This window comes from Patiria miniata, unplaced genomic scaffold (genome assembly GCF_015706575.1).
Source record: "Patiria miniata isolate m_02_andy unplaced genomic scaffold, ASM1570657v1 HiC_scaffold_10, whole genome shotgun sequence".
NCBI classification, from domain to species: domain Eukaryota; kingdom Metazoa; phylum Echinodermata; class Asteroidea; order Valvatida; family Asterinidae; genus Patiria; species Patiria miniata.
Genome location: NW_024037048.1, coordinates 11,675,278 through 11,698,358, shown reverse-complemented (window position 1 = coordinate 11,698,358; position 23,081 = coordinate 11,675,278). Strand labels below are relative to the sequence as shown.

Here is a 23,081-nt window from a genome sequence, read left to right as displayed (position 1 = left end):
ATTGTATATACAGAGTATGCGATTGTAGTCAAGGTTTCTGCATTTCAAACGGGACGGAGCCAGAATTTTTCGAAAGATCTTTAAATGTTGTTATTCCACCCAAGAAACGTTTTAGTGTGTTTAAGACCTATATTTTACGAGGGGGAAAGGGGGGGGGGGGTACTGTATAGATTGCACATTATGCATATGTGTATGCATGGGCGTCGCCAGGATTTTTTCTAGAGGGGGGCAAAAAAAAAATTTGCCCCAAAATGCTTGTATTTCTCAACACATTCTCGATTTATCAGTTCTAGAGGGGGGCAGGGACATTTCCCCCCCCCCCAACTCATTAAATTTACACCACTTTGTCTTCGCGCCTCTTTTTCTTTTCTTTTTTTTTCTTTTCTTTTCGTCCTTTTTTTTTTTTTTTTTTTTTTTTTGCTTTTCCAGGGGGGGGGCAAGTGCCCCCCCTTGCCCCCCCCTCGCGACGCCCATGTGTGTATGCCAAAAGCTTCTTTTTGTTAAACAAAATCTTTTCGTGAACAAACACATGCCCCCTTGAAATTCAGGGAATCATTTATAGATATCACATATTCATGGTGTCAACAGATGTATACTCTGAGCAATTTATTAATTCCAAAATTTCAGACCTATAGAATAAAAACGTACAAAGTTGTGTACTGGGACAGAGAACAGTAAACCTATAAATTCGGCCTTGTCTCATCCCGACAGTTACTTTTGTCAAATACAATATGGGTATCATACAAGCAGAAAATAAACCTAAGTGTTACCGAATCCTGCTTATTAGAAGCGATCCGTCTTCCTTTATTCCAATTGGGGGAAATGTTCATCAAATCGGTACATTTTAACTGCAATAATGCATTCAGTTTGTTTGGAGTCATCCATTTCATTATGTGCGAAGAAAATACGTTAACGTTTCTTAACCAAAACATTAATGTCATTCACAGAATCAATACATGCGGGTATTATAATCCTCCTTCATTTTTCATGTCATATCACAAAAATGCGCTGCAACGACATTTACCATGGCATGTGTCATCAACGTTTTGAAGTCGGTTATTGATCATCGAATCTTTAGTCTACTTTTTGTAGAGCTTCTGTAGATCTTCATCAGTGGTTTTCTGGGCTTGCTGCTTGAGCATTGCATCACCTTGAGTCACTCCCCACTCGTCAGGCTTGGACATACTGGCGCAGTACGGCCGGCCGCTCGCTGGCTTGAGGTTCTCCCAGTAGTCACGACGAGCTCTGGTTCAAAACAATAGACAAGAAATATTCATTGATATGTTGTCTAAGTTCTGGACTCCCCTTCCGGTTTTGGGGGTCTTCCAATAACAAACCAAAGATGATATTCAAGTTATTTTATTGGAGGAAAAATAGTGTTATTCAAATTTTCTAAATCCCAACTTAAACACGAACAAATCTTGACTTCACAGGTTCTCTATAGTCATTGAGGTCACGTGTGGTCTAGCGGTGGAGTACAGGATTCATGATCGTGAGATTGTGGGTTCGAACCCCGCCGTGGCCATGCGTGTTGTGCCCTTGACTAAGGCGCTTTACCTCAATTACTCCTCTGAACCCAGGTGTTAAATGGGTACCGGCATTATTCAATGCTGATGGGAAGGTAACAGACTCGCTGTGGAGGAGGTACGCGATCGCCCACAGCAGCATATGAGTCTGACGCTAACGAAAGAGAGATGGGCACTCCGCTCTCTAACACAAGTTTGTCCCCTTTACCTTTTTGTTTTACTTTATAAAGTCCTTTGCAACTTTAGAAAATATGGGAGGTTTTGTTAACGTTGGGGGTAATCAGTTGGTACTATACAAACAATCTCCAATCTGCCAACGCATTTTATATACCTTGCCATCAAGCACTTACCTGGCGCGCACCCATGGCTTAGTATGCTGTCTCAACCCATCACCCCATTGACCGTGTTTCTCTGAGCCAGTCGGTAGGCAACCGCGCTCCTTCTGCAGCTCCTCAGCTATGGCCCGGACGTGGTAAGGCTCAAAGCCGCAGCAAGCTCCGATGTAACGCACTCCGAGATCGTAGGCCTCCCTGGCGTATCTATGGCAATCCCACCGGGTCAAAATACGCGGCTCGAGACCTACAAAAACAAATCACGAATTCGACAGATAAGTGGTTTGAAAGAAAAACATAAGCAGACGGGTTGTCTATTGCGAGGTGTTTTGTCTGACTTGTACAGAACTTTATTTGTGTGAACTTTTGAGTTGAAGCAGCTAGTCCTAATTAAACTTCGATTGTTGCTCTTGACATGGACACCTTTATCTTGGACCATCGACGTTTGTGACATGTCATCGCACTTGTAGCCATCATTCATCGATTTAGATTGTTCTCGCATTTTTTGGGGGTCATTTGTAAACCAACCCAAGTTTGATGCAAAGTTTTGCTTGTTAGGTTGACTCACTTGCTATTGCCTCTAGCTTCTTGTCGCACTCTGTAATACTGCTGTACGTTTAAAACCACTTTGAAGACGAAATTAATGTTTCAATTTGTATTCGTTCAGTTCACGAACAATGCGTAAACTATGCTTACTTCTTCAATAACAGAAAAATGCATGCTGGAAACATCTAGCATTTCAGGTCAGCATAGTAGCGAGAAAGACCGGCACGAACAAAGGAACAAAATACAGCCCGATTGCGAGGCAGAGATAGCAAAGATAAATCCAATCTGATCAAGAGAAAACAAAGAGGAGATTCACTGCCTACCAAATGGGAACTCCGGGAGGTCGATGAATCCCTGCTTGGAGGCATCTGGGGTTTTGAAGCCCAGAGGCTGTGCCATCAGATGCTTCTTGAAGCCCGCCTTGGTCAGGGCCTCTTTCATCAACCTGAGCGCAGCCAAGACAGTATCCGGGTCAAAATGACAGTTGATTCCGATCACGTCGGCACCTGTGGATGAAAGGAAATTTTGTTTCCATCCGATAATTCAAGACTACTTAATAGTTTGAGTGGCTTTAAACAATGTGATTTCACAGGATGTGATTTCACAGGATGCCTGAGACTGTTATCTACTTATAGTCATGTAAGGTATTTCATAATTATTTGGTAGCTTCGTTTTTTAAGTTTGCAAATGTTGGACATTACCCTTATAAAATGTTGACCAAATTGTCATTTTGCAGTTTCAAAGACTCTGAATTTCCTTATTGAAGGTCTATGGCGAACTTAAGTAAAGGGTAAAATAAATATCTCAAAATATCTAAATGTCTCAAATGCAGCACTTGCTTCGAGTGATTTCAGCCGGAATGTGTTGACAATCACCCACCTGCCTTGGCCATCCTGACCGCGCACTCGCCAGCAGACACGCCGTGCATATCACCCTCCGGCCCGATGCACATGTTGGCAGCGATCGGCATTCCTGGACACTTCTGCTTGATGGACTCCACTGCCCAAACTATCTCCTCAACATGCTCGAAATACTAGATGGTCAAAAAGACAAGTTCAAAAGTACAAGTACACTCTCATGAATACTAATTAAAAAAATTAGCCCGTGCGTCTAATATTTCAAGACGCACGTCACCATACATATACTTAGTGTAAATAGTCGGTCGTAATCACCATTCAGTTTCAAGATGTGGGTAAAATCCATTCTCTCCGTATATAACGATGGACAAATTATGCTGACAAGAAAGGAAACATGCCGTGATGTCGGAATTGCATAGGTAAATCTTATATTTTGATTAAAGACAAGACACAATTTTTTTTTTTTTACAATTAAACGTCGTTACAAAAGACAAAACAGTGCAGACCCATGTCCATATTACGGTGGGTAGTGTGGTGGGTAGTGTGGTCAGATTGTGAAGCTTTCTCTATAAATAAAACATAAGTGGAGGTTATGAACTGCAGCCAGTGGCGTAGCTACCGGGGGGGGGGGGGAGGGAAGGGGGGGGGCGTGTGGGACCTTATAAAATAAATCGTCCCCCCAGTCGCCGATCCATACTATGACTAGAAAAAGTAACTGGATTTGACTCCAATTTTAGTTATTTTCATTACTTTTTTCAATACTGACTGGAAAAATCTAGTCAGATTGACTGATTTTCAGTTGCACCCAGCTGACCCTGAATAGCTAGTCAAATTTAACTGGTTTCTCGTCAAATCTTACTAATGTTGTTTCTTTTTAGAGTGTATAAGTTACCATAAGCGCAGGTTTAACAGGAAGTGCCTTTTCATCGCGTTTTCTGTTGTTTATGAAAACCCTGTTTTACGCGAGTGGCTGTTTATCACACGTCCCGTGGAAAGCAGATGAGGTTTATGATTCAAGGCTCACTTTTCTTGCACTTCTTCTGAAAACGAAAACGCATCGCAGCCTTCCAACTCTCTCAATGGAAGCAACACTGCACGTGAACAGTCAAAACTAGCCGGGCTCCACTCCTCCTCATCACGGTATCTCATTGCTGCAGGTAGGCTATCGTCACTCACCTCGGCAATCATGAAGTCCACCTTGTTATCCACGAAGACTTTGAGTTGTTTCTCAAACTCCTTCTGTACGGCTTCCTTGCCCAGCCCGTTGAGATAGGTAGGCGTTTGGGATATTCCTCCAGCCACCAAGGCGTCTCCTTCGTTAGCCACTTCCCGGGCGATCTCGCAAGCCTGTTGGTTGATCATGGCTCCCTGAGAGATAAGATTCATCAAATGTGAGGTGAAGCTTTGCATGGTGGAACGTACAACATGGGAAATGTTTTGGATACATTTATGAAGAGACCAACTCTAAAAAGGTGTTGTGAATATGCGTTCATAATACCTAGCTCCTCGCAGAACCAAACGTTTCTTTTGGAGCTTATCACTTCATAATGGTGCACATACAGGGCGAGTCAAAAAGAAACTGACCGAATTAGATCTGTTAACAAAACATGTGGCTAGCTCAATTTCACAAAAATAACATACTAGGGATAAAGTATATATGTTATTGACTAGTAACTGTGAACAATTCACGTAATTGCATGCTCTATTCCCAATGTCTAGTGCATGAATGAATGGAAACTTGCAAAAGAAAACAGACAAAAACGCCATCAACATTTCAGAATAAAAAAGAGTTGACTTGCTCCTCATATAATCAAACCACAAAATCCGACAGTAAAAATAATGTTTCAGTTTTTATAATAATTTATATTTTTATAAAAATCCCATTTGAATCTGTAGTGAATGCATGTGTGTAATATCTTGTTCTCACTCAGCTCAGTAGCTCGGCATTCCATGGACAGCTATAAAAATAGGTCCTTATAGTAAAACGTGAATAACTTCTGATAGCATGAATCAATTTCTGTAATTGTTTTTCCAGATGCGTGGAAGAACATGCTTTTTTAAGACATACTTCATTGGTGTATCAAATCTGATTGCTTTTTAAGAAAAAAAATCATTAATCCAGGTCACGTGACTCGCCCTCTGTAGTAAAATTTCTAAATGCGAGTTGGCGTCTGGTGAGCCTGGCATTCGACGTCTGTAAACCAATGGATATCGGTGCGCGCGATGCATAAGTTGCATGATGACAACCTATTCAGCACGTATATAAAATGAAAGTATCAGGCACTATTCATTATTCATTGTTTAGACAACTTGCAATTTTGTTCGCGCAAAGAGTGCCCCAAAATATTTTGGGCATTGCACATGAGAAAATGCCACAAATCTTGTGGCCCGTGCCGTTATGGCAAACTAAACTAAAACACGACAAAACACTTTTGCTGGAGACTGGGAGGTCGTAAAATCTATTTTCAGAAAATAACCCTGCATGTGCGCTGGGTGTGTTTCTCACCGTGTATTTCTTTTGGGCCTCATTGCCGCGATTCTGCAGCTTGTCATCGCTGGCATAGAAGGTGAAGGTCTGCATGACATCAGAGCCAGCCCGTAGGAATTCACGATGGAGCTGACGAACTAAACAAAACAACACAGACACAAAGAGTTGAAATTAAACAGGGGTGCGGCAGGTAGAAAAATCATTGGAAATTTCAAAATTTACAATCTTACACGCTTTCTATAGTGCTACAACATCATCATTATCTGTAACAAGTGTAGGGCTATTCAAAGTTTACATTTGTTTTTGTCAAAGTCACCGATACTAAGCAGGCGCGTAACTAGGGCGTATGACAAGGTAATTTTTGATTCGTTGTAGACGAGAAAAGGGCATTTGCATTTTTTTTCACCGAGCACCCGGCCACCGTAAAATACAAAAGTTGGGGGGGGGGGGGGGGGGGCCCTGCAGATTTTCTAATAATAGGTGGCGCTCTTCGAGACAAACAACAGACAATCGCGCGACGTAAACTGCGCTCGTGAAACAAAGTGCGCTCATGAAACGTGGCACTCGAGAAAATGGCCATCAGAAAATATTGGATTACAAAATAAAATGTTCGTTTCGTTACCCATTTTTAACCGTCGCATAGTAGCGTCGTGCCATCGCATTGTCGCATTGTTGATTTCGGGTCCTCAGTCACTTGCGCCGTCGCGTCGTGCCGTCGCATAGTCGCCTCGTGCCGTCTCACTGTCGCATCGCTTCTTTCAGCCTCCCGATTTGGCTATTAAAATATCCATCACTTTGCAATCTTCCACTATCTGCACCGCCACCCACAAACGAGCTTAAATCAAAATGGCGCGCACAGCAGCTGAATCATTCCTGAAGACTAAACTCAGCACGCAGCGCTTCCATTTTCAAATCGACTCCTCTTTAGAGTCGGATCCGGCGCCTGTCCTCCAATAATGGTAGAAAGTTACAGGGACAAATTGTTTATCTTTTTGTGATTTTTTGATATTTCATATTTCTTTACAGAAATCCTTGGTATTAGGAGATTTCCTGCATGATTTTCTTTTCCCTCTTACGGTATTTTTATCAAGTAGAAATTACATAAACATGTCAAATTAAGTTAACGAAAATCCCTTATAAAGTGACATAAAAAGGACCCTTCCTTCAGAGTGGTTGTTGGTAGGCATGTTTTAGTGAGTGCTCAAGCCTGCAGTACCACATATTGAAACAAAAGCAGGCTGCATTTGCAAAACAACAATCCCGGCTTTATTGTAGGTTATTATTGAAATGCCTATAAATCGCTAAATTATAGGTTGCGTAAGCTATCACGCATTCGAACCAATTCTGAGAGAAAGTTTCAGCTTGTGCAAACAGACTTTGCAAAGCGCCCATACCTGCTTCTGGGTTTTCTACGGTGGCTTCTGGAGTCCATGGGCCTGCTTTGACGTAGCCACGCTTCTCCAAGGCAAACACGAACCCACCGTCGCCGATGACCACCCCACTGTCCAGTCTCTCAATAAGTCCCTGTCAACGGACAACAAACCCCGTCATATAACTTGGATATCTCGGTGTGGAAACGGGAGACAATCAGACGGAAATTGGGAGGGGAGTACCACGAGAAGAACTAAATTTACGAAGATTTGTCAATTTTAATTAAAATACCTGAATGTCAAGCTGTACGAAAGCAAAAGTTTTTAAGAGATTTGGGTAAATACAAAAAACTTTACCCAAATCAAAAAGCGCCCTCCTATTGTGTCTGCCATACCTCAAACATGGGCGTCGCGAGGGGGGGGGGGGGCAAGGGGGGGGCACTTGCCCCCCCCCCTGGAAAAGCAAAACAAAAAAAAAGGACGCAAAAAAAAAAAAAAAAAGAAAAGAAAAGAAAAAGAGGCGCGAAGACAAAGTGGTGTAAATTTAATGAGTTGGGGGGGGGGGGGCAAAATGTCCCTGCCCCCTCTAAAACTGATAAATCGAAAATGTGTTGAAAAATACAAGTATTTTTGGTCAAAATTTTTTTTTGCCCCCCTCTAGAAAAAATCCTGGCGACTCCCATGACCTCAAATAGACTAGTGTGGTTTCCTTGACGATAATTTGAACAGCAAATGAAAGAGGATTTATCAAGCTTTAATTTGTCTTGATCAATGTGAGCTGAGTATGTTTTACTCTTTGAAGCAGGGCTATATAAATATAATCAGTTGTCTTTGCACAGTAGGCCCCCACAAACTTGAGGACAAACTATATTGTAATAAACGGCAAGCGTCTATGATACGCGTATACGGATTATGCAAAACAAATACTGCGTCCTGACCTCCAGATCCTGATCATTCAGCGAGCGCCTTCTATCGTGTCTTTGGTAACCCGATGTTGGATGAGGAAAACATATTACAGCTATTGACCAATCAACAGCTTCGGCTGAATTTTGGTTCTAAATTACGTCACAGCTTCTAAGGCGGCTCCGATTGGCTGGAGCGCGGGTCACATACAAGTTGTATGCCTAGAGATCAGTGGCTCGGATATTATAATAGCCGCTGATTGTGGCTCTGCACACGTGACCATCTGATCCTCAGATGCAGAGTACGAATATAGTGCCGACCGGTTTGATCTAGTCGAGCCTGGATTGAATGGACTAAGCCACGCCCACAACATGTACAGTGGATTACCTGTTGCTCAAAATCTAAAGTTCTTGATAAACATGTTGATGTTTGCATTGCCCGGTAGGTCAACATTGGTATCAGATGCGCAAACAATAGTTACGCGATTCCACAGGTCAAAGTGCAACTGATGTATAACCATGCAGTAATGCAGTGCCATAATGCATATAATGAAGTACTAAGATAAAAATAAGGGCAATTCAAGTTATATTTTGTGCAGGCCACTCGTTCCCCAATTATACCCAGTTGGATATACCTCGATAATATCTAAAATGATTCAATTATTGTTAAGAGTTTATTAGTCACACTTTTCGATGAAATCCCTCTCGGGCACGAAATAATGGTTAAAGGCTATAGCAATACATTGTTTTAGTGATCGTTTTATCGTTCTAACGCAATTATAAATATACATGCAGAAAACGTGGATTGTATGTACATGTACGTTCAATATGTGAAGTCGAATGCTATCCTCTCCAGATGTTGCCAAATTATCATATTCGAGTTGCATTGCCTCAACAGCTGCAAACAGGTTTACAATCCGATTATAATCAAACACGTACGTAGCACGTACGGCTGGTCTCGATAATATCTTCAATTATCTCGATGATATGACATGGCTGCAAAAAAGCTGGACGACCCCTTGTAGATCTACACATCAGATTTAGCTGTATATATTTTATGTTTTTCTGTGTTTTTGACAATGTTTGAAAACGCACATTTTTTTTTTTTTTTTTACATGTCTCGTACATTCCTCTCTTGCAAGTTTGGAACACGAGAAATGTATCGATTTGTGTGGCACTATTATGTGGGAAACGTTCAGCCTCTCATCCCACCACTTAACAAAATTAATTTGCCATACAAGAATCATTTCCATTCAAAATTTAATTTTAACAAAGCAAAAAAATAAGAGTAACAAACATGCTAGGGGAGAGGGCGTGCCAAAATTGCTCAGATCATCCTGGCCCCATAAATGTGGCCTATTTACTGGACTGCCTCCGTAAACATAGGCCACACATCCACATGTACAAAAATCGTGTCGACGGAGCCAAATTTTGATTTTCACATTTAGGCTTAGTTTGTAGGGTTTTTTTGCTTTAGAAGCATACTCACCCTCTTTACAGGCTAATCAGAAAGTGCTGCCTTTTTCAGATGTCTAATTTTTGTGAAATTTCATGTTGAAATTTTGATACGCAAATGTGTAAAAATGAATCTGGAAATTTCACGAAAAATATACATCTGAAAAAGGCAGCACTTTCTGATTAGCCTATAAAGAGGGTGAGTATGCTTCTAAAGCAAAAAAACCCCTACAAACTAAGCCTAAATGTGAAAATCAAAATTTGGCTCCGTCGACACGATTTTTGTACATGTGGATGTGTGGCCTATGTTTACGGAGGCAGTCCAGTAAATAGGCCACATTTATGGGGCTAAGATCATCCAAGGTCAACTCTCTCCTCTTTGAATTCGAGACTACTGCAGGGAAATGTTAGTGTTTCCTGAATGTAATTTATATATAGAAGATAGCTTCAGAAACGACGAGGATTTTTGTTTTACCTTTTTCGGCATGTTGCACGAATTGGCAGGCTCGACAGCTGATGTACAAAGCGAGGATCGGCGTTGAAGCGATCTGTCCTGGGTGTGCTGCACAAGGCAAGTGGCCGAGTTGCTTGCTAGCGCCACATCATAATACTACATACTAGCGTAGCAGAAACTAATAATCGATACTACAAAATGAAGGTGTTTGGGTAGAACTGGTATCGATTATATCGGGTCATCTCAGAAATTTGCCAGTTTGGGGCAATCGATGAATTGTTGCTACACACACTTGTTGCTTGTCTTTATTTTAGGTGATTAATTCTCTATCGCTTCTGTAACAAAAATGATTCAGAATTAGGCAAACATTGGAAGCGATTATTTGATTCGAATACAACGGGTATCGGTTATCGAGGGTTTGCACTACGAAACAATCAATCAGAGAATCGGCATTTTATTAATCCTGCCTGCTTATCGTCTCTCTGTTTACATTTTGAACTGGAATGCACTGGACCACACCAGCTGACTCTGGCCTATCTTCTGCATACAAGAACTCGACGGGGCCTTGGCTTGTTCACAACGGGGTACACCAGGGATGTTTTGAAGCTGCATTCATTTTATACTGCAAGGCTTCAGTGGGCAAAGTTAAGGTAGGCATCAAACCTCATAATTACTCGGATAAATCTTGCCGTGGTTTTGCATTTAATTTCCCCATGCAGCTTTTCCCTTATTATTTACTTTCTGTACACACAGCAAAAATACCAGTACCTGGGCATGATCAACATTGTTAGTCAAACTGTCATGAAATCCGCCACATATCAACAGCTGTTGAGCGTGTGCATTTTTACAGAGCGGAGGGCCGGTAGGGGGTTTCCATGGGCGTCGCCAGGATTTTTTCTAGGGGGGGGGGGAAGCACTTTCTTACCCAAAATCCACATACTTTCTCTCTATATAGCATATTCCCTAGTTATCATTCTTCGAGGGTGGGCGGAGGGACATTTGCCCACCCCCTCCCCATTGACACCCGTACGCCCATATTGTTAAATGTGCATTAAACCCCTTTTAAGCTCCATGAATACATTAATAGCAATATGACTTCGTACCTCGTCTTCTCTTTGGTGGCTTTTCTGGTTGGGGGGGGGGGGGGGATTGAAGCGCCTCCTTGCCACCCCCGCCCCTCGCGACGCTTGGGAATTAATCCTCAAGCACACATGGGTACGGTGTCATATGAAAATCGGACTCATTGTGAAAATCAGACTCTTTTCCCCTTTTATTGGTTAAACCCTCTCACGTGACCGGTCCCTCTCCTAATTATCTATGCATGAGCATGCGCAAAACCTAAATTCTGCCGCTGCGTCGGTTGATAATGAGATTAATTTGTGACATGGAGGATGAACAATCACTTATCGCAGAAGAGGCTTATTATTCTCCGATATTAAAAGCAATGGCCGGCCGGGTTCTTCAACATTCAACAAAGTCAATAAGTTTTATAAGTTTTTTCTTCAAATGGAGTGTTTTTTTTACCGCCTCGCCTCGCCTCGTGAATTCTAAATCACAACGGAAAAAGCCACGAATGTGCAATTGTAAAGGTAACGAGCTTCGATTTGTTCGATCTCCTGCAAATATCAAGAAAGAGAGAAATATTACTTGATAATCGTGAGTTCAATCACCGGCGTCCATGCAAATGCAAGTTGAACAGCGATTCAAAAATATACAATCATGATGCGTGCGTGTAGCCTGAGGCGATCCAATCAAAGGCTTCAAATGGGAGCTAGTTAAAGGTCCCCATATCTTTTTTTAAAGGGCCGGGAAACGGAGCGTTTTCGAAACCTTTGCTTCGTTTCGGCTTTGGCTTCGTCTCCGACTTCTGAATCACTGAGACTGAGAGGCAAACTAAACAACAATATTCAAAATTTTGGCTTCATGTCAACCGATTGAATGTTCCTGACGCATAACATGCACCAAAATGTAGCTGGAATTTCAGAAGTTAAAGTAAGGGCCTAAAATGTCATTAAGCCAAAAACGAAGCCATAGCTAGTCGTTTCGAAAACACTCTGATCAGCGCATGAGCATGTTGTGTCAATTGAGGGCGCAATTCTGTTTTATCGTACGTGGACGCGACGTCCACTGTTGTGATTAGTTATCGACTTATCAGTCTCCCAATTGAAGGTGAAATTTCTCTTTTCTTCACAAAAGTATGTGAACCTAACCACCACCATTTGTATTTTCAATTCCCACTGAAGCTTACAAGGGCGCATAAGGCACTTTGAAGACTGTTTTGGGGTGAAATCTGAAGATTTTGTTCGGGGGTACGAATGAAAATGGTAAAAAAAAAAAATTAGGGCGTACATACATCATGTACATGGCCTAGGCTATTTTTACTAACTCAACTGCTAACCAGGGCACTGGAGTGCTCTGAAACGTGCAAAACTAAATCAGGTACACTTTACTCACAGCTTAGCCAGCAAATTTCTCCAAAAATATTCCACTGGAACTCAGTATTTCACCAACCAAGTTTGCAGACTGAATTCAATTTTTAAAGGAGACTTTTCTTCAACATATTTTGCACATGAGAAGGAAGTCAAGTGATTCCAAAATGGGGCTAAAGTCAGACTAGTATTGAGAGTCCCAAATTTTCGGACTAGCTATTTAGTAACCAAAGATCCTATAGCGCCGCTTGCAGCGCCTACGATGCTATAGGATCTTTGCTAATCACTGTTAATGTTAACACGCAGTATGGTTATTGATCCCAGACCCTACTTTCGCCCAACCATTATGTTAAAAAAAAAAAAGTACTCGGACTAAGTGTCACTCGTGTAACTCAGGCATGTCAGGCGAAATTATGATCATTACGAGAAAACGCTATCATTTCCCTAGCCCGACTGCATCTGGCCGTACAGTACTATCGCGAGCTCTGTAGTACGGCCAGACACCCAATGCTCCCCTAAACGCTGAACTCTGATGTAGCAATTTTGCTACCGATTTTGATCGAGATTCCTTCCTTCCTTCCATGGAGTGCAGTCCTCAAAAGATGAGTATAGTCGCTGCGACTGTGGTGTGTGTGTGAATGCGTGCAGGTGCAGTATGTACAGATGTGCAGAGTAAAAAAGTGATGTATGTGGTTTACATCACTGATTGATCCCTCAGCGCAGACTTGAAGGCGTCAAGGGATGGAGATGCTGCGGGGTCCTTCTTAAGTGTGTTCCAGTCACGCCGTGTGCGAGGAAAGAAGGAGTTGGTATACGCTTGTGAGCTTGAGTATGGGCACTGGAAGCGAGACTATCTTCTCATCCAGGGCAGACCTTTCCAAAGTTAAGATTCCTCTACAACTAGGAACCTATGATGCAGATGCTAACTTTTTTGAGTTCATGAATTTGCACATATGTACAATGTACATGTATGTATGTAGCGGCCTTGAGCAAGGAGTTTACTCCAGTGCGTGGTTTTAGAATGGGGCTATACATGTGTACAATCAATCATGGAGGTCTACCTGTGAGTCAAAAGAAACATCGAAAAGAATGTAGTAATAAACGCCACTTCAGCAGCTGTTTACAAAGTCTATGGAGAGTCAAGAAAATGTTTTCCTAACAAAATTGGGAATGTTTGTCAGTCCCAGATTTCTTTTGCAATGACTGACCTTCATAGGAAGAAAAAAAGTGGCGTCAGGTTGCAATATTTTTTTCCCAACATTCTTTCTGAAACGTCTGTGTACATGGTCTAGATTCTATGCATCTCTCCACGGTGACCGGTGATGGTCTGCCACTGGACGTCTTAAACTTATAGTTAGGTAGAATCATCAAATTTCAAAGTTGATTTGATAGTTGTAGAATTTACTTTATCTTAAAGGACTTTCAAAATGCAATTGTAACCACTGTGTGGCTCACAATATGGAGGAAGTCCAGTAGGCCTATTTGAGCTACATTATGGGGCTAGTTCATGATCAGAACTGAATTTGAGTTATTCATTCTTTAAGCGTATGTGTACATATGTATCTTTTCATTATAAATAATTTGTGTTTTGTCCATTTTGTTGGTATCATGCAGCTTTTGGGTGGCCAAGTATCAACACTAATTGTTGACCCAAGCACACCGAGTGGCTTGTCCATGTGATTTCCTGCTAGCTTTTGATTGGCTGCTGTGAGATGGCTAGTATGCTGCATCGACGAATCACGCAAGCTTTCCTGAGGTCACGTCAGGCCTGTGACCCAGGCCGCGCATGGCTGCCCTCATTAGCGTCATTCTCCACAGGAAACAATGCACATTATGCTAGGTATGTACTTGTCTGAAAAACTGTGCATCCCAAATTTAGTACTGGGTTTTGCTTTATCGACGAAGTTTCTTAAAGTATGTGCCCTCCAGCTAACTTTAGTGCAGACATCTTACCACACGACCCCTGAGCTAGGCTGGCTAGGGTCAGCTGGCCTGTAAGGCGAAAACCAAGATTAACATTTACATTTGCACAACACCGAATTCCTTCTTATAATAATGAATGTACATATCCTAAAACTTGGATAGCCTGTAGTAAAAATGTGCAATTTCAAGAAAGTACACTATAGGCCCTTGAAACAACGCTTCAATAGTATTGCAAGTAAAGTTTGTCAAAAGAAGCATATCATCACATTCAGGTTACCAGGTTCCAAAAAGAGCACATTTTTATATGCCAGTTAATGTTCTTAACTTGACTTTGAGCTCTATGCCATAGACTGACTCCCAATTGCTCAAAAATTGCCCGCAGACACTTTTTTTGATGTGAATTAGTAACAGAGTCAGTTACTAGACCCAAAAAATATTACATACATTTTCTCTATTTTAAAAAAATGTGTAGTATCGACTGAGCTGAAACTTGAACAGTTTAGTTGATGCACTGTATTTCAGATTTTTGAGCAATTTTGTTGCAACATAAAACTTGAGCCTGTGTAGCTTTTGTAAGTACTGTATTTTCTCTATGTAGCAATGGACAAGCAACGTCTGGCAAGCTGAACAAGAGACTGAAGGAGTCAGCTGAGGTGGTAGTGATTGGCGGAGGTTGTGTAGGGACGAGTATAGCCTACCATCTGGCCAAGGCTGGCATGAAAGATGTGGTCCTACTGGAGAAATCTGAGCTCACTGCTGGGTCCACCTGGCATGCTGTAAGTTCACCTTATCAGGCTACTTCTCTGTCCTCTAAGTACACTAAGTAAAGAGCAAGTTGAGTCAAGGACGACTGGTTAACTATGACCAGTGAAGTACATGTATAGGGCTGTGCATTTACGGGTAGTACAGGAACCGGGTACTTGATTGAAAAAAAACGGGTACTCAGGTACCCGTTATAAGAAACCCAATGCCAAACTTGCCAATAATCAAATCTCGGTGATTGTTTACAAAGGTCTGCAAGATAATACTACTGCATTAGAAATCAATACAGCAAGATAAAAGTGTGTACAGTGAGCTTTATTAGCTTAACGCTACCCCCTAGTACTTCCTTAGGACTACCCTGCTGAATCCAACAGAGTCCAATCGGACTTTCCTGCTCAATCCACTGCGCCTCGTTTTCAGTTGTCCACTGAATCCACCGGAGTCCAACAATGCGTTATAATGTGGTTCAGTTGCCTGCTGAATCCAACATTTTGCATCAGGAATGTACTCTAGGGGTTAACTGCTCAATCCAACAGGCACCATCGGGTATATGACATAGTTGGATCCTGTAAACTGCATATTTCGCGAGTGTCATAAAAGTGAAATATGTTTTGTTTTCCCATGTGGCCTGGTTTTCATTCTGAAAATTCCCCACAACTGACTTTAGAACCCTTCTTTTTCATTGTCTTAAAAGTAACAAGTAATTTGGAAAGTGGGTTGCGGGTACCCGATCTCATAATCTGGAACCGGTTCCTGACATTATCAGTCGGGCACTTGGGTACCCGGTTCCGATGCACAACCCCAGTGAAGTACAGTCCTTTTCCAAGGCTGACAAGTACATGTATGTATGTACATTATATTAATGGCGAGGCTTCGCCTTACCCGCTACATTGGGTAAGGCAGCTTGGCCTTTTAAGTTTAGCCTTTTAACCCTGTAGAACTTGCTTTGTGATGTTATGGAAAATTAGCACAATGAATTTTGTGGGATACAGTAGCTCATCAATATCCAGGAGTGTTTGTATCCTTCTTTTAAAGGTAACATTCATCATTTGTACAATTTGTGCATTTTATTCGTTTGAAGCAACAAAAGTGCTCAAAATCTAAAGAAGGGCACTGCATGAACAACTAACCTGATGAAGTTTCAGCTCAGTGAATGCTGTATGTTCCGAGAAAACAATATTCTAGGATCTCGATTTCAAATCAAAAGTTACTGAGGCATGTTTCGAATTGGGCCTGAATTCAGCATCCGAGACACGTTCTCACTGCGATGTAGCACACTGAACAAACAAATTACAGCAACCGTGCACGTGTGTGCATCGTGTCAATGCTTGCGCAGGCTTCGCCGATTGGAAATTGCAAAGGATGTGTCTTTAGAAATTTGGAAATGACCTTTTTTCATTGATTTCTTCAAAATGACAGCATGCCAGAAAGAAGAATTTTACAGGGAGTTTAGTCTCATTACTATCTTCTTTCAACCAAGTACACTTTTCAACAATAATTTTGTCAGTTACTTTTTGGATAACTGCAAATGATGGACTGTAGCTTTAACCAATTTAATCTTATTCTGTTCAAAGGCTGGATTGACAACGTATTTCCATCCAGGCATCAACTTGAGAAACATTCACTATTACAGTGTCAAACTGTTTGAGCAACTGGAGGCTGAGACTGGACAGGTAAGTGTACATATAAAGGCGCGTTACTGAAGTCCAACAATATTTGCTTACTAGCACCGTTAGAGATGTGAGCATTATGATCTACACCCTTTTAGGTTAGTTGGTGGCTTTCGACCTGAAACATTTGTCTGGACAACTCCACAGAAATGTTATTTTGAAGACTAGGAAATATATTGTTGCCTTCAGTGATTGCTTTCAAATTCCAAAGAAATGGATATTTACTATTGCAGGGTTCGACTTTAGCGGAAGCCGGCTAGCCAAATGCTAGTCAAAACAGCGGCGGGCTAGTCAAACTATTCCTTAAGTTGCCCAGCTGGCGAGTCAAAAATTATTAGGCTACGGCAAAGATGAAAGGACAGGAAGAATAGTGGAGCTGCTTACATGGCTTAGGTCCATTTTTGGCCCAAATCGTGCACTTTGTGGTAAAAGCATGAAATTTGGCAGGTGGGGTCCCAATGGGCTAGAATTCATTTTAAGATCGGGACCCATCCTGGATCTTGCCCATTTTGGGGGCGGAGCTTGATTTCTTTTAAAAGGGGGTGCAAACAATACAAACTCATGAAAACTGTATTTAACATCCATTTTCCTTGTTTTTCTATGGTTTGAAATAAACTTAAACATAAAATATAACATTCTAGCTTTCTAACACCAGTTAATTTCCACCCATTTTGTAGGCGTGGCCTAAATGTACAAAAGAGGCGGTATATATTAGCAGTTTGGTTCTAATATAGAAAACATTATTCGGTTTGGTAGTAAAATCCTGAAAATTGGCAGGTCTAGTTAAAATGGGCTAAAAATAATTTTAAGAGGTGAACACATCTTGGATCTTGCACAATTTTGGGGGGCGGAGCTTGATTTTTCAAAAAGGGGAGTGCAAAAAATAAAAAAACTCAGAAAAACTGTATTTAACATCCATTTTCCTTTGTTCTTCATGCTTGAAATAAACTTAGACATGAGAAATAACTTTATGAGAAATAACACGTTAAAATTGTGCAGCAGCAGGATTCCAGTCGAACCAGTGAGTTTGGTGGTTTGAGACATCATCTTACATTGAAAGACATCATCTTACATTGCCGACGCGCATGGCTATGGCGACGCGCGCGCATACCAGAAACCAGAGCCTTTTTTGGCCTAATAATCGTTTTCTTCGTTTTGTATGAATAAAAAGGAGTAAATGCTTCAGATTTCAAATATGCACTTGTCATTTACAAGGCTGGGTTGGGGCAACCTTGAAAATATAAAGCAAAATAATTCTGCGCAAAAACTACTGCATTTATTAAAGTTCATAAAGTACAAATGATACCATATGTTTGTATGAATAAAGCATGGCATTTGCTTTTTCTACCACTTTCGAAGCATTTACTCGCATCAGTATGAATGAAAATTAAGCAAACACTTTTACTAAACACCATTTGCTCTTGAGTAAATGGCCTGCAAAATGTAAAGCTTTACATGTTTATAAGTTTGCAGAAAATAAAACTATCATAACCGAAACGGAAAGCGGCACCGGGGAGGGTCACGTGCTGGAGGACAGATACAAAAAAAGCGCACCAAACGTGACGAACGCAATGCCGTTTACGTGCACAATGCGCTGTGCATCGGCACCTATGGTCTACATGTGGATTGGGTTTTCAGTCCCTACCTGATTCCGTGGGTTTTCCCCAGACTATTCTTCTGGGGTTTTCCTCCCACCTCTAAAACTGTAATTTCTTCTCATTGTCTTCTCTCTACGTTTTTTTTTGGGGGGTTTGCGAGCTACAGTGCCTGGGGCATGCACTTTTGAGGATCCTTGGTTTCATTACCAGAAAAAAATTATTTATCGTTTACTTCGTTTCGTATGAATATAAAGGAGTAAATGCTTCAGATTTCAAATATGCACTTGTCATTTACAAGGCTGGGTTGGGGCAACCTTGAAATTATAAAGTAAAATACTTCTGCTCAAAAATTACTGCATTTATTAAAGTTCATAAAGTACAAATGATACCATGTTCGTATGAATAAAACATGGCATTTGCTTTTGCTACCATTTTGAAGCATTTACTCGCATCTGTATGAATGAAAATTAAGCAAACACTTTTACTAAAAACCGTTTGCTAAATTCTGAAAATAATTACTTTTACCTTTAAGCTTTTGCTACACTATAAGCGTTTACTTCGTTTCTTATGAATAAAAAGGAGTAAATGCTACAAATTTTAAATATTTACTTGTCATATTTCAAGGTTGGGTTGGGGCTACCTTGAAAATATAAAAGCACAAAATTATGAGCAAAAATTATTGCATTTATTAATGTTAATCGCGAAAAAGTACAAATAATACCATATGGTAGTTTGTATGAATAAAAACTGGCATTTGCATTACTCCCATCTGTACGTTTCGTATGAATATAAAGGAGTAAATGCTTCAGATTTCAAATATGCACTTGTCATTCACAAGGCTGGGTTGGGGCAACCTTGAAATTATAAAGCAAATAATTCTGCGCAAAAGCTACAGCATTTATTTTGTGTTAATCGCGAAAAATTAATATTAACAAAGTTCATAAAGTACAAATGATACCATGTTCGTACGAATAAAACATGGCATTTGCTTTTACTGGTACTTCCAATTTTGAAGCATTTACTCGCATCTGTATGAATGAAAATTAAGCAAACATGTTCGTGTAGGTTTTATATAGAATTAATCCCTAAACCCTATGATCTCAGAATAAATACAAGATTTCTATTGTTTTAGCCACTGTGACCTTGACCCTTGACCTTTCGACCCCCAATGCGATAGGCCTATGACTAAGAACGATCCACAAACCAAATTTGAAGTTCACATGTAAAGTATTTCTTTAAGTTATCGCGCTGACAAAATTTCTTTTGTTTTAGCCACTGTGACCTTGACCCTTGACCTTTTGGCCCCAAATGCAAAAGGCTTCTTAGGATTGCCAAGGACAATCTACAAACCAAATTTGAAGTTCATATGTAAAGTATATCTCAAATTATCACGCTGACAAAATTTCTGTTGTTTTAGCCACTGTGACCTTGACCCTTGACCTTTTGGCCCCAAATGCAAAAGGCTTCTTAGGATTGCCAAGGACAATCTACAAACCAAATTTGAAGTTCACATGTAAAGTATTTCTCAAGTTATCGCGCTGACAAAATTTCTTTTGTTTTAGTCACTGTGACCTTGACCCTTGACCTTTCGGCCCCAAATGCAATAGGTTTTTTAGGATTACCAAGGACAATCCACAAACCAAATTTGAAGTTCACATGTAAAGTATATCTCAAGTTATCACGCTGACAACATTTCTTTAGTTTTAGCCACTGTGACCTTGACCCTTGACCTTTTGGCCCCAAATGCAAAAGGCTTCTTAGGATTGCCAAGGACAATCCACAAACCAAATTTGAAGTTCATATGTAAAGTAGGCCTATATCTCAAGTTATCACGCTGACAAAATTTCTTTTGTTTTAGCCACTTGTGTCCTTGACCCTTGACCTTTTGGCCCCAAATGCAAAAGGCTTCTTAGGATTGCCAAGGACAATCCACAAACCAAATTTGAAGTTCATATGTAAAGTATTTCTCAAGTTATCGCGCTGACAAAATTTCTATTGTTTCAGCCACTGTGACATCGACCCTTGACCTTTCGGTCCCAAATGCAATAGGCTTCTTAGGATTACCAAGAACAATACACGAACCAAATTTGAAGTTCATATGTTTAAGTATTTCTCAAGTTATCCCGCTGACAAGATTTGTCCGGACACACACACACACCCAGGTTTACGTTACATACCTTGTGTGGACATTCCTTTGTTTTCGTGTAGTTAAGAAAACTCGGTACAAAAAATAACTTTACTTAAACTGTGAAAACTCTTTCAACCCAATTTTTTTTCTATGATTCCCTATAGTGTTTCTCTTCATTCTGCTACGGATAAACCTAACCCAAAAATGCCTCTAAACCTATTTTCCAGAAAGGGCAAAACCTTATGTGGACACGGCTTAGTCCACATAACGTTAACACAACCTGCATTATGTAGACATCTTTTGTTCACAAGTCCACATAGGGAATGTAAGACAAACTCACACACCCACCCACCCACGGAAGGACAAGGCGGAAACAGTATGCCCCTTCGGCTTCGCCGCGGGGCATAAAAAAACCATTCATCCAAATTTTACCAAACTTACCCTTAGATATTATATAGAAAAACACAATGACTTTATGAGGTTTTAGGATCGTGACGTCAGCAAACTGGACATTGCTAACGCATTATTTAAGAAGTTACATAATTTCTTGAAAAAACCCAACATTATTCCCTCCTTTTCAGTCAGTAACACATTACTCCCCCAAGTCCCAACATCCATCTAATATAAATCCAACAGTACACACTGCAAGGAATGGACGCAGGCGCGGTTCTACCGGGGGGGGGGGGGGGGGGGGGCTAGGGGGCTGTAGCCCCCCAAAATTTTGTCTAGCCCCCCCAAAATAAATTCCGTAAAAAAAAAAATTGCATTAGCATAAAGAAGGATTGTGATGTACATGCGAACGGTCTCCCCCTAAAGAAGAAATAGCTGTGACAAGGGTACATTAGTTAATATAGCGTGAATGATTTTAGGATTTTATTGGCGCTCCCCATTGAAAATATGGCATGAACAGGGTGAGTAAACAAAAGGGCAACAATTAGTCTTGCAACCGTTTAAACTTATCTTTACAGTGTATGGTAAACATAGTTAACCGATAGAAAAGTTGTGTTTTTACCAGCAAAAATGATGATTTTCCCTCGTTTGAATCAAGCTGCTCTAATGTACCACCTCTTTACATATTTAGGCCACGCCCGCAAAAGGGTGAAAATAACACGTAAGAATGTTAGAATTTACAAAGTGAATGTAAAATACAGTTTTCTGAGTTTTCTTTTTTTGCACTCCCCTTTTTGAAAAATCAAGCTTTGCCCCCCAAATGGGCAAGATCCAAGATGCGTTCACCTCAAAAAATTATGTTCGCCCATTTCAATTGGACATGCCAATTTTCAGAATTTTACCACCAAACTGAATGACGTTTTCCATATTAGAACCAAACTGCTAATATATACCACCTCTTTTACCATTTAGACCATGCCCACAAAATGGGTGGAAAATTAACAGGTGTTAGAATGCTAGAATGTCTTATTTCATGTTTAAGTTTATTTCAAAGCGTAAAAAAAACAAGGAAATTTGATGTTAAATACAGTTTTCATGAGTTTGTATTGTTTGCACCCCCTTTTTTGAAAAATCAAGCTCCGCCCCCAAAATGGGCAAGATCCAGGATGGGTCCCGATCTTAAAATGATTTTTAGCCCATTTTGACCACACATGCCAAATTTCATGCTTTTACCACAAAGTGCACGTTTTTTCGCTTAGCAGCTCCACTAGAAATACATCATTAAATTCAGAAAGCAAACCTGTATCAATTTGCGTCTAATTTTATTAACTGTTTAGGGTTGAATTATTAGATCCGTTTATTAAAAACACTGACAAGATTGCCTCAGGATACACGTTTTACATGTATGCACATTGTTGTTTATGAGACACTCTATAAAAGAAAAAAACATGCGGACTGTTTCAGTAGCCTGGCTGGCTAGTAAAAACAAAAGTGAAACCAAAGTCTCTGTTTTTTTTTTAAAGCTATACTGAAAGATTGTTATGTTTAACAGTTGAATTAAATGCATTGCTAAGAAACATAACAATTTTAACAGGCAGATTGAAGTGTCATTAACCCCTATTTTTTTGTGGTGTGCCTAGCCTTCGTGGTCTGGAGCATTGAATTCGTGTTGTGGGTTGTAGGTTGTGGGTTCGAGGCCAGCCTGGGTTTGTTGTACGTGTGCCCTTGGGCAAGACACCTTGTCGCTCATTGCTTCTCCCCACCCAGGCGTAAATTGGGTACTATGGTTGTTATGGTTGATTTTAGCTGCTTGGTGCCAAAATGGCAGCATCGAGCTGTATACTCCCCAGGGAGCTGAGATTGTCTTTGGAATGTTCATTGGCCCAACGATCAGGGTAATAATGATGTAACGCCTTGAGCATCAATATTGGTGGATATGTGCTCTTTATAAATACAAATTGTTTTATTATTGTTCTTTTGTCATTAACATGTATAGCAAGTGGGCTTCCATCAGCCAGGTAGCCTGCGTCTCATCACTACACCAGACCGCATGGACGAGGCCAGGTACCAGATGGCTCGGGCCGGCTGGAATAAAGCAGTGCAGGAACTGATTGGGCCAGAGAAGGTGGCTGAAATCCATCCTCTGCTCAACATGGACGGGGTAAGACTGGTGGTGGGGGGGGGGGTGTGGCACTATGCATTGGGACGAATAATTCAATGACATGTGTTCAACGTATTTATTCAAATGAAT

The 23,081-nt window shown here is 40.8% G+C and overlaps 2 protein-coding genes across 4 annotated transcripts in view; one reads left to right on the top strand and one right to left on the bottom strand.

Annotated features, from left to right (window-relative positions):
• Window positions 1-572: 572 nt before the first annotated feature.
• Window positions 573-10,093, bottom strand: LOC119738007 (betaine--homocysteine S-methyltransferase 1-like). Its single transcript, XM_038212715.1, has 8 exons — window positions 9,952-10,093; window positions 7,144-7,273; window positions 5,768-5,886; window positions 4,438-4,629; window positions 3,284-3,437; window positions 2,728-2,910; window positions 1,877-2,105; window positions 573-1,245 (listed from the first exon to the last, which is right to left on the bottom strand). The coding sequence occupies exons 1-8, from the start codon at window positions 9,961-9,963 to the stop codon at window positions 1,080-1,082; spliced, it is 1,185 nt and encodes a 394-aa protein (XP_038068643.1). The 5' UTR covers window positions 9,964-10,093; the 3' UTR covers window positions 573-1,079.
• A 330-nt stretch (window positions 10,094-10,423) lies between these two features.
• LOC119737987 (dimethylglycine dehydrogenase, mitochondrial-like) overlaps window positions 10,424-23,081 on the top strand; it is a 29,735-nt gene continuing 17,077 nt past the window's right edge. Inside the window, exons 1-5 of one of the 3 annotated variants that reach the window (XM_038212688.1) lie at window positions 10,424-10,580; window positions 13,974-14,199; window positions 14,881-15,058; window positions 16,619-16,717; window positions 22,827-22,991. In XM_038212688.1, the coding sequence (XP_038068616.1) occupies window positions 14,072-14,199; window positions 14,881-15,058; window positions 16,619-16,717; window positions 22,827-22,991 (570 nt within the window). In that variant the 5' untranslated portion in view covers window positions 10,424-10,580; window positions 13,974-14,071. Of the gene's footprint in view, window positions 10,581-12,005; window positions 12,126-13,973; window positions 14,200-14,880; window positions 15,059-16,618; window positions 16,718-22,826; window positions 22,992-23,081 lie in introns of those variants that run through there. The other 2 variants (XM_038212695.1, XM_038212703.1) reach the window with 2 other exon arrangements.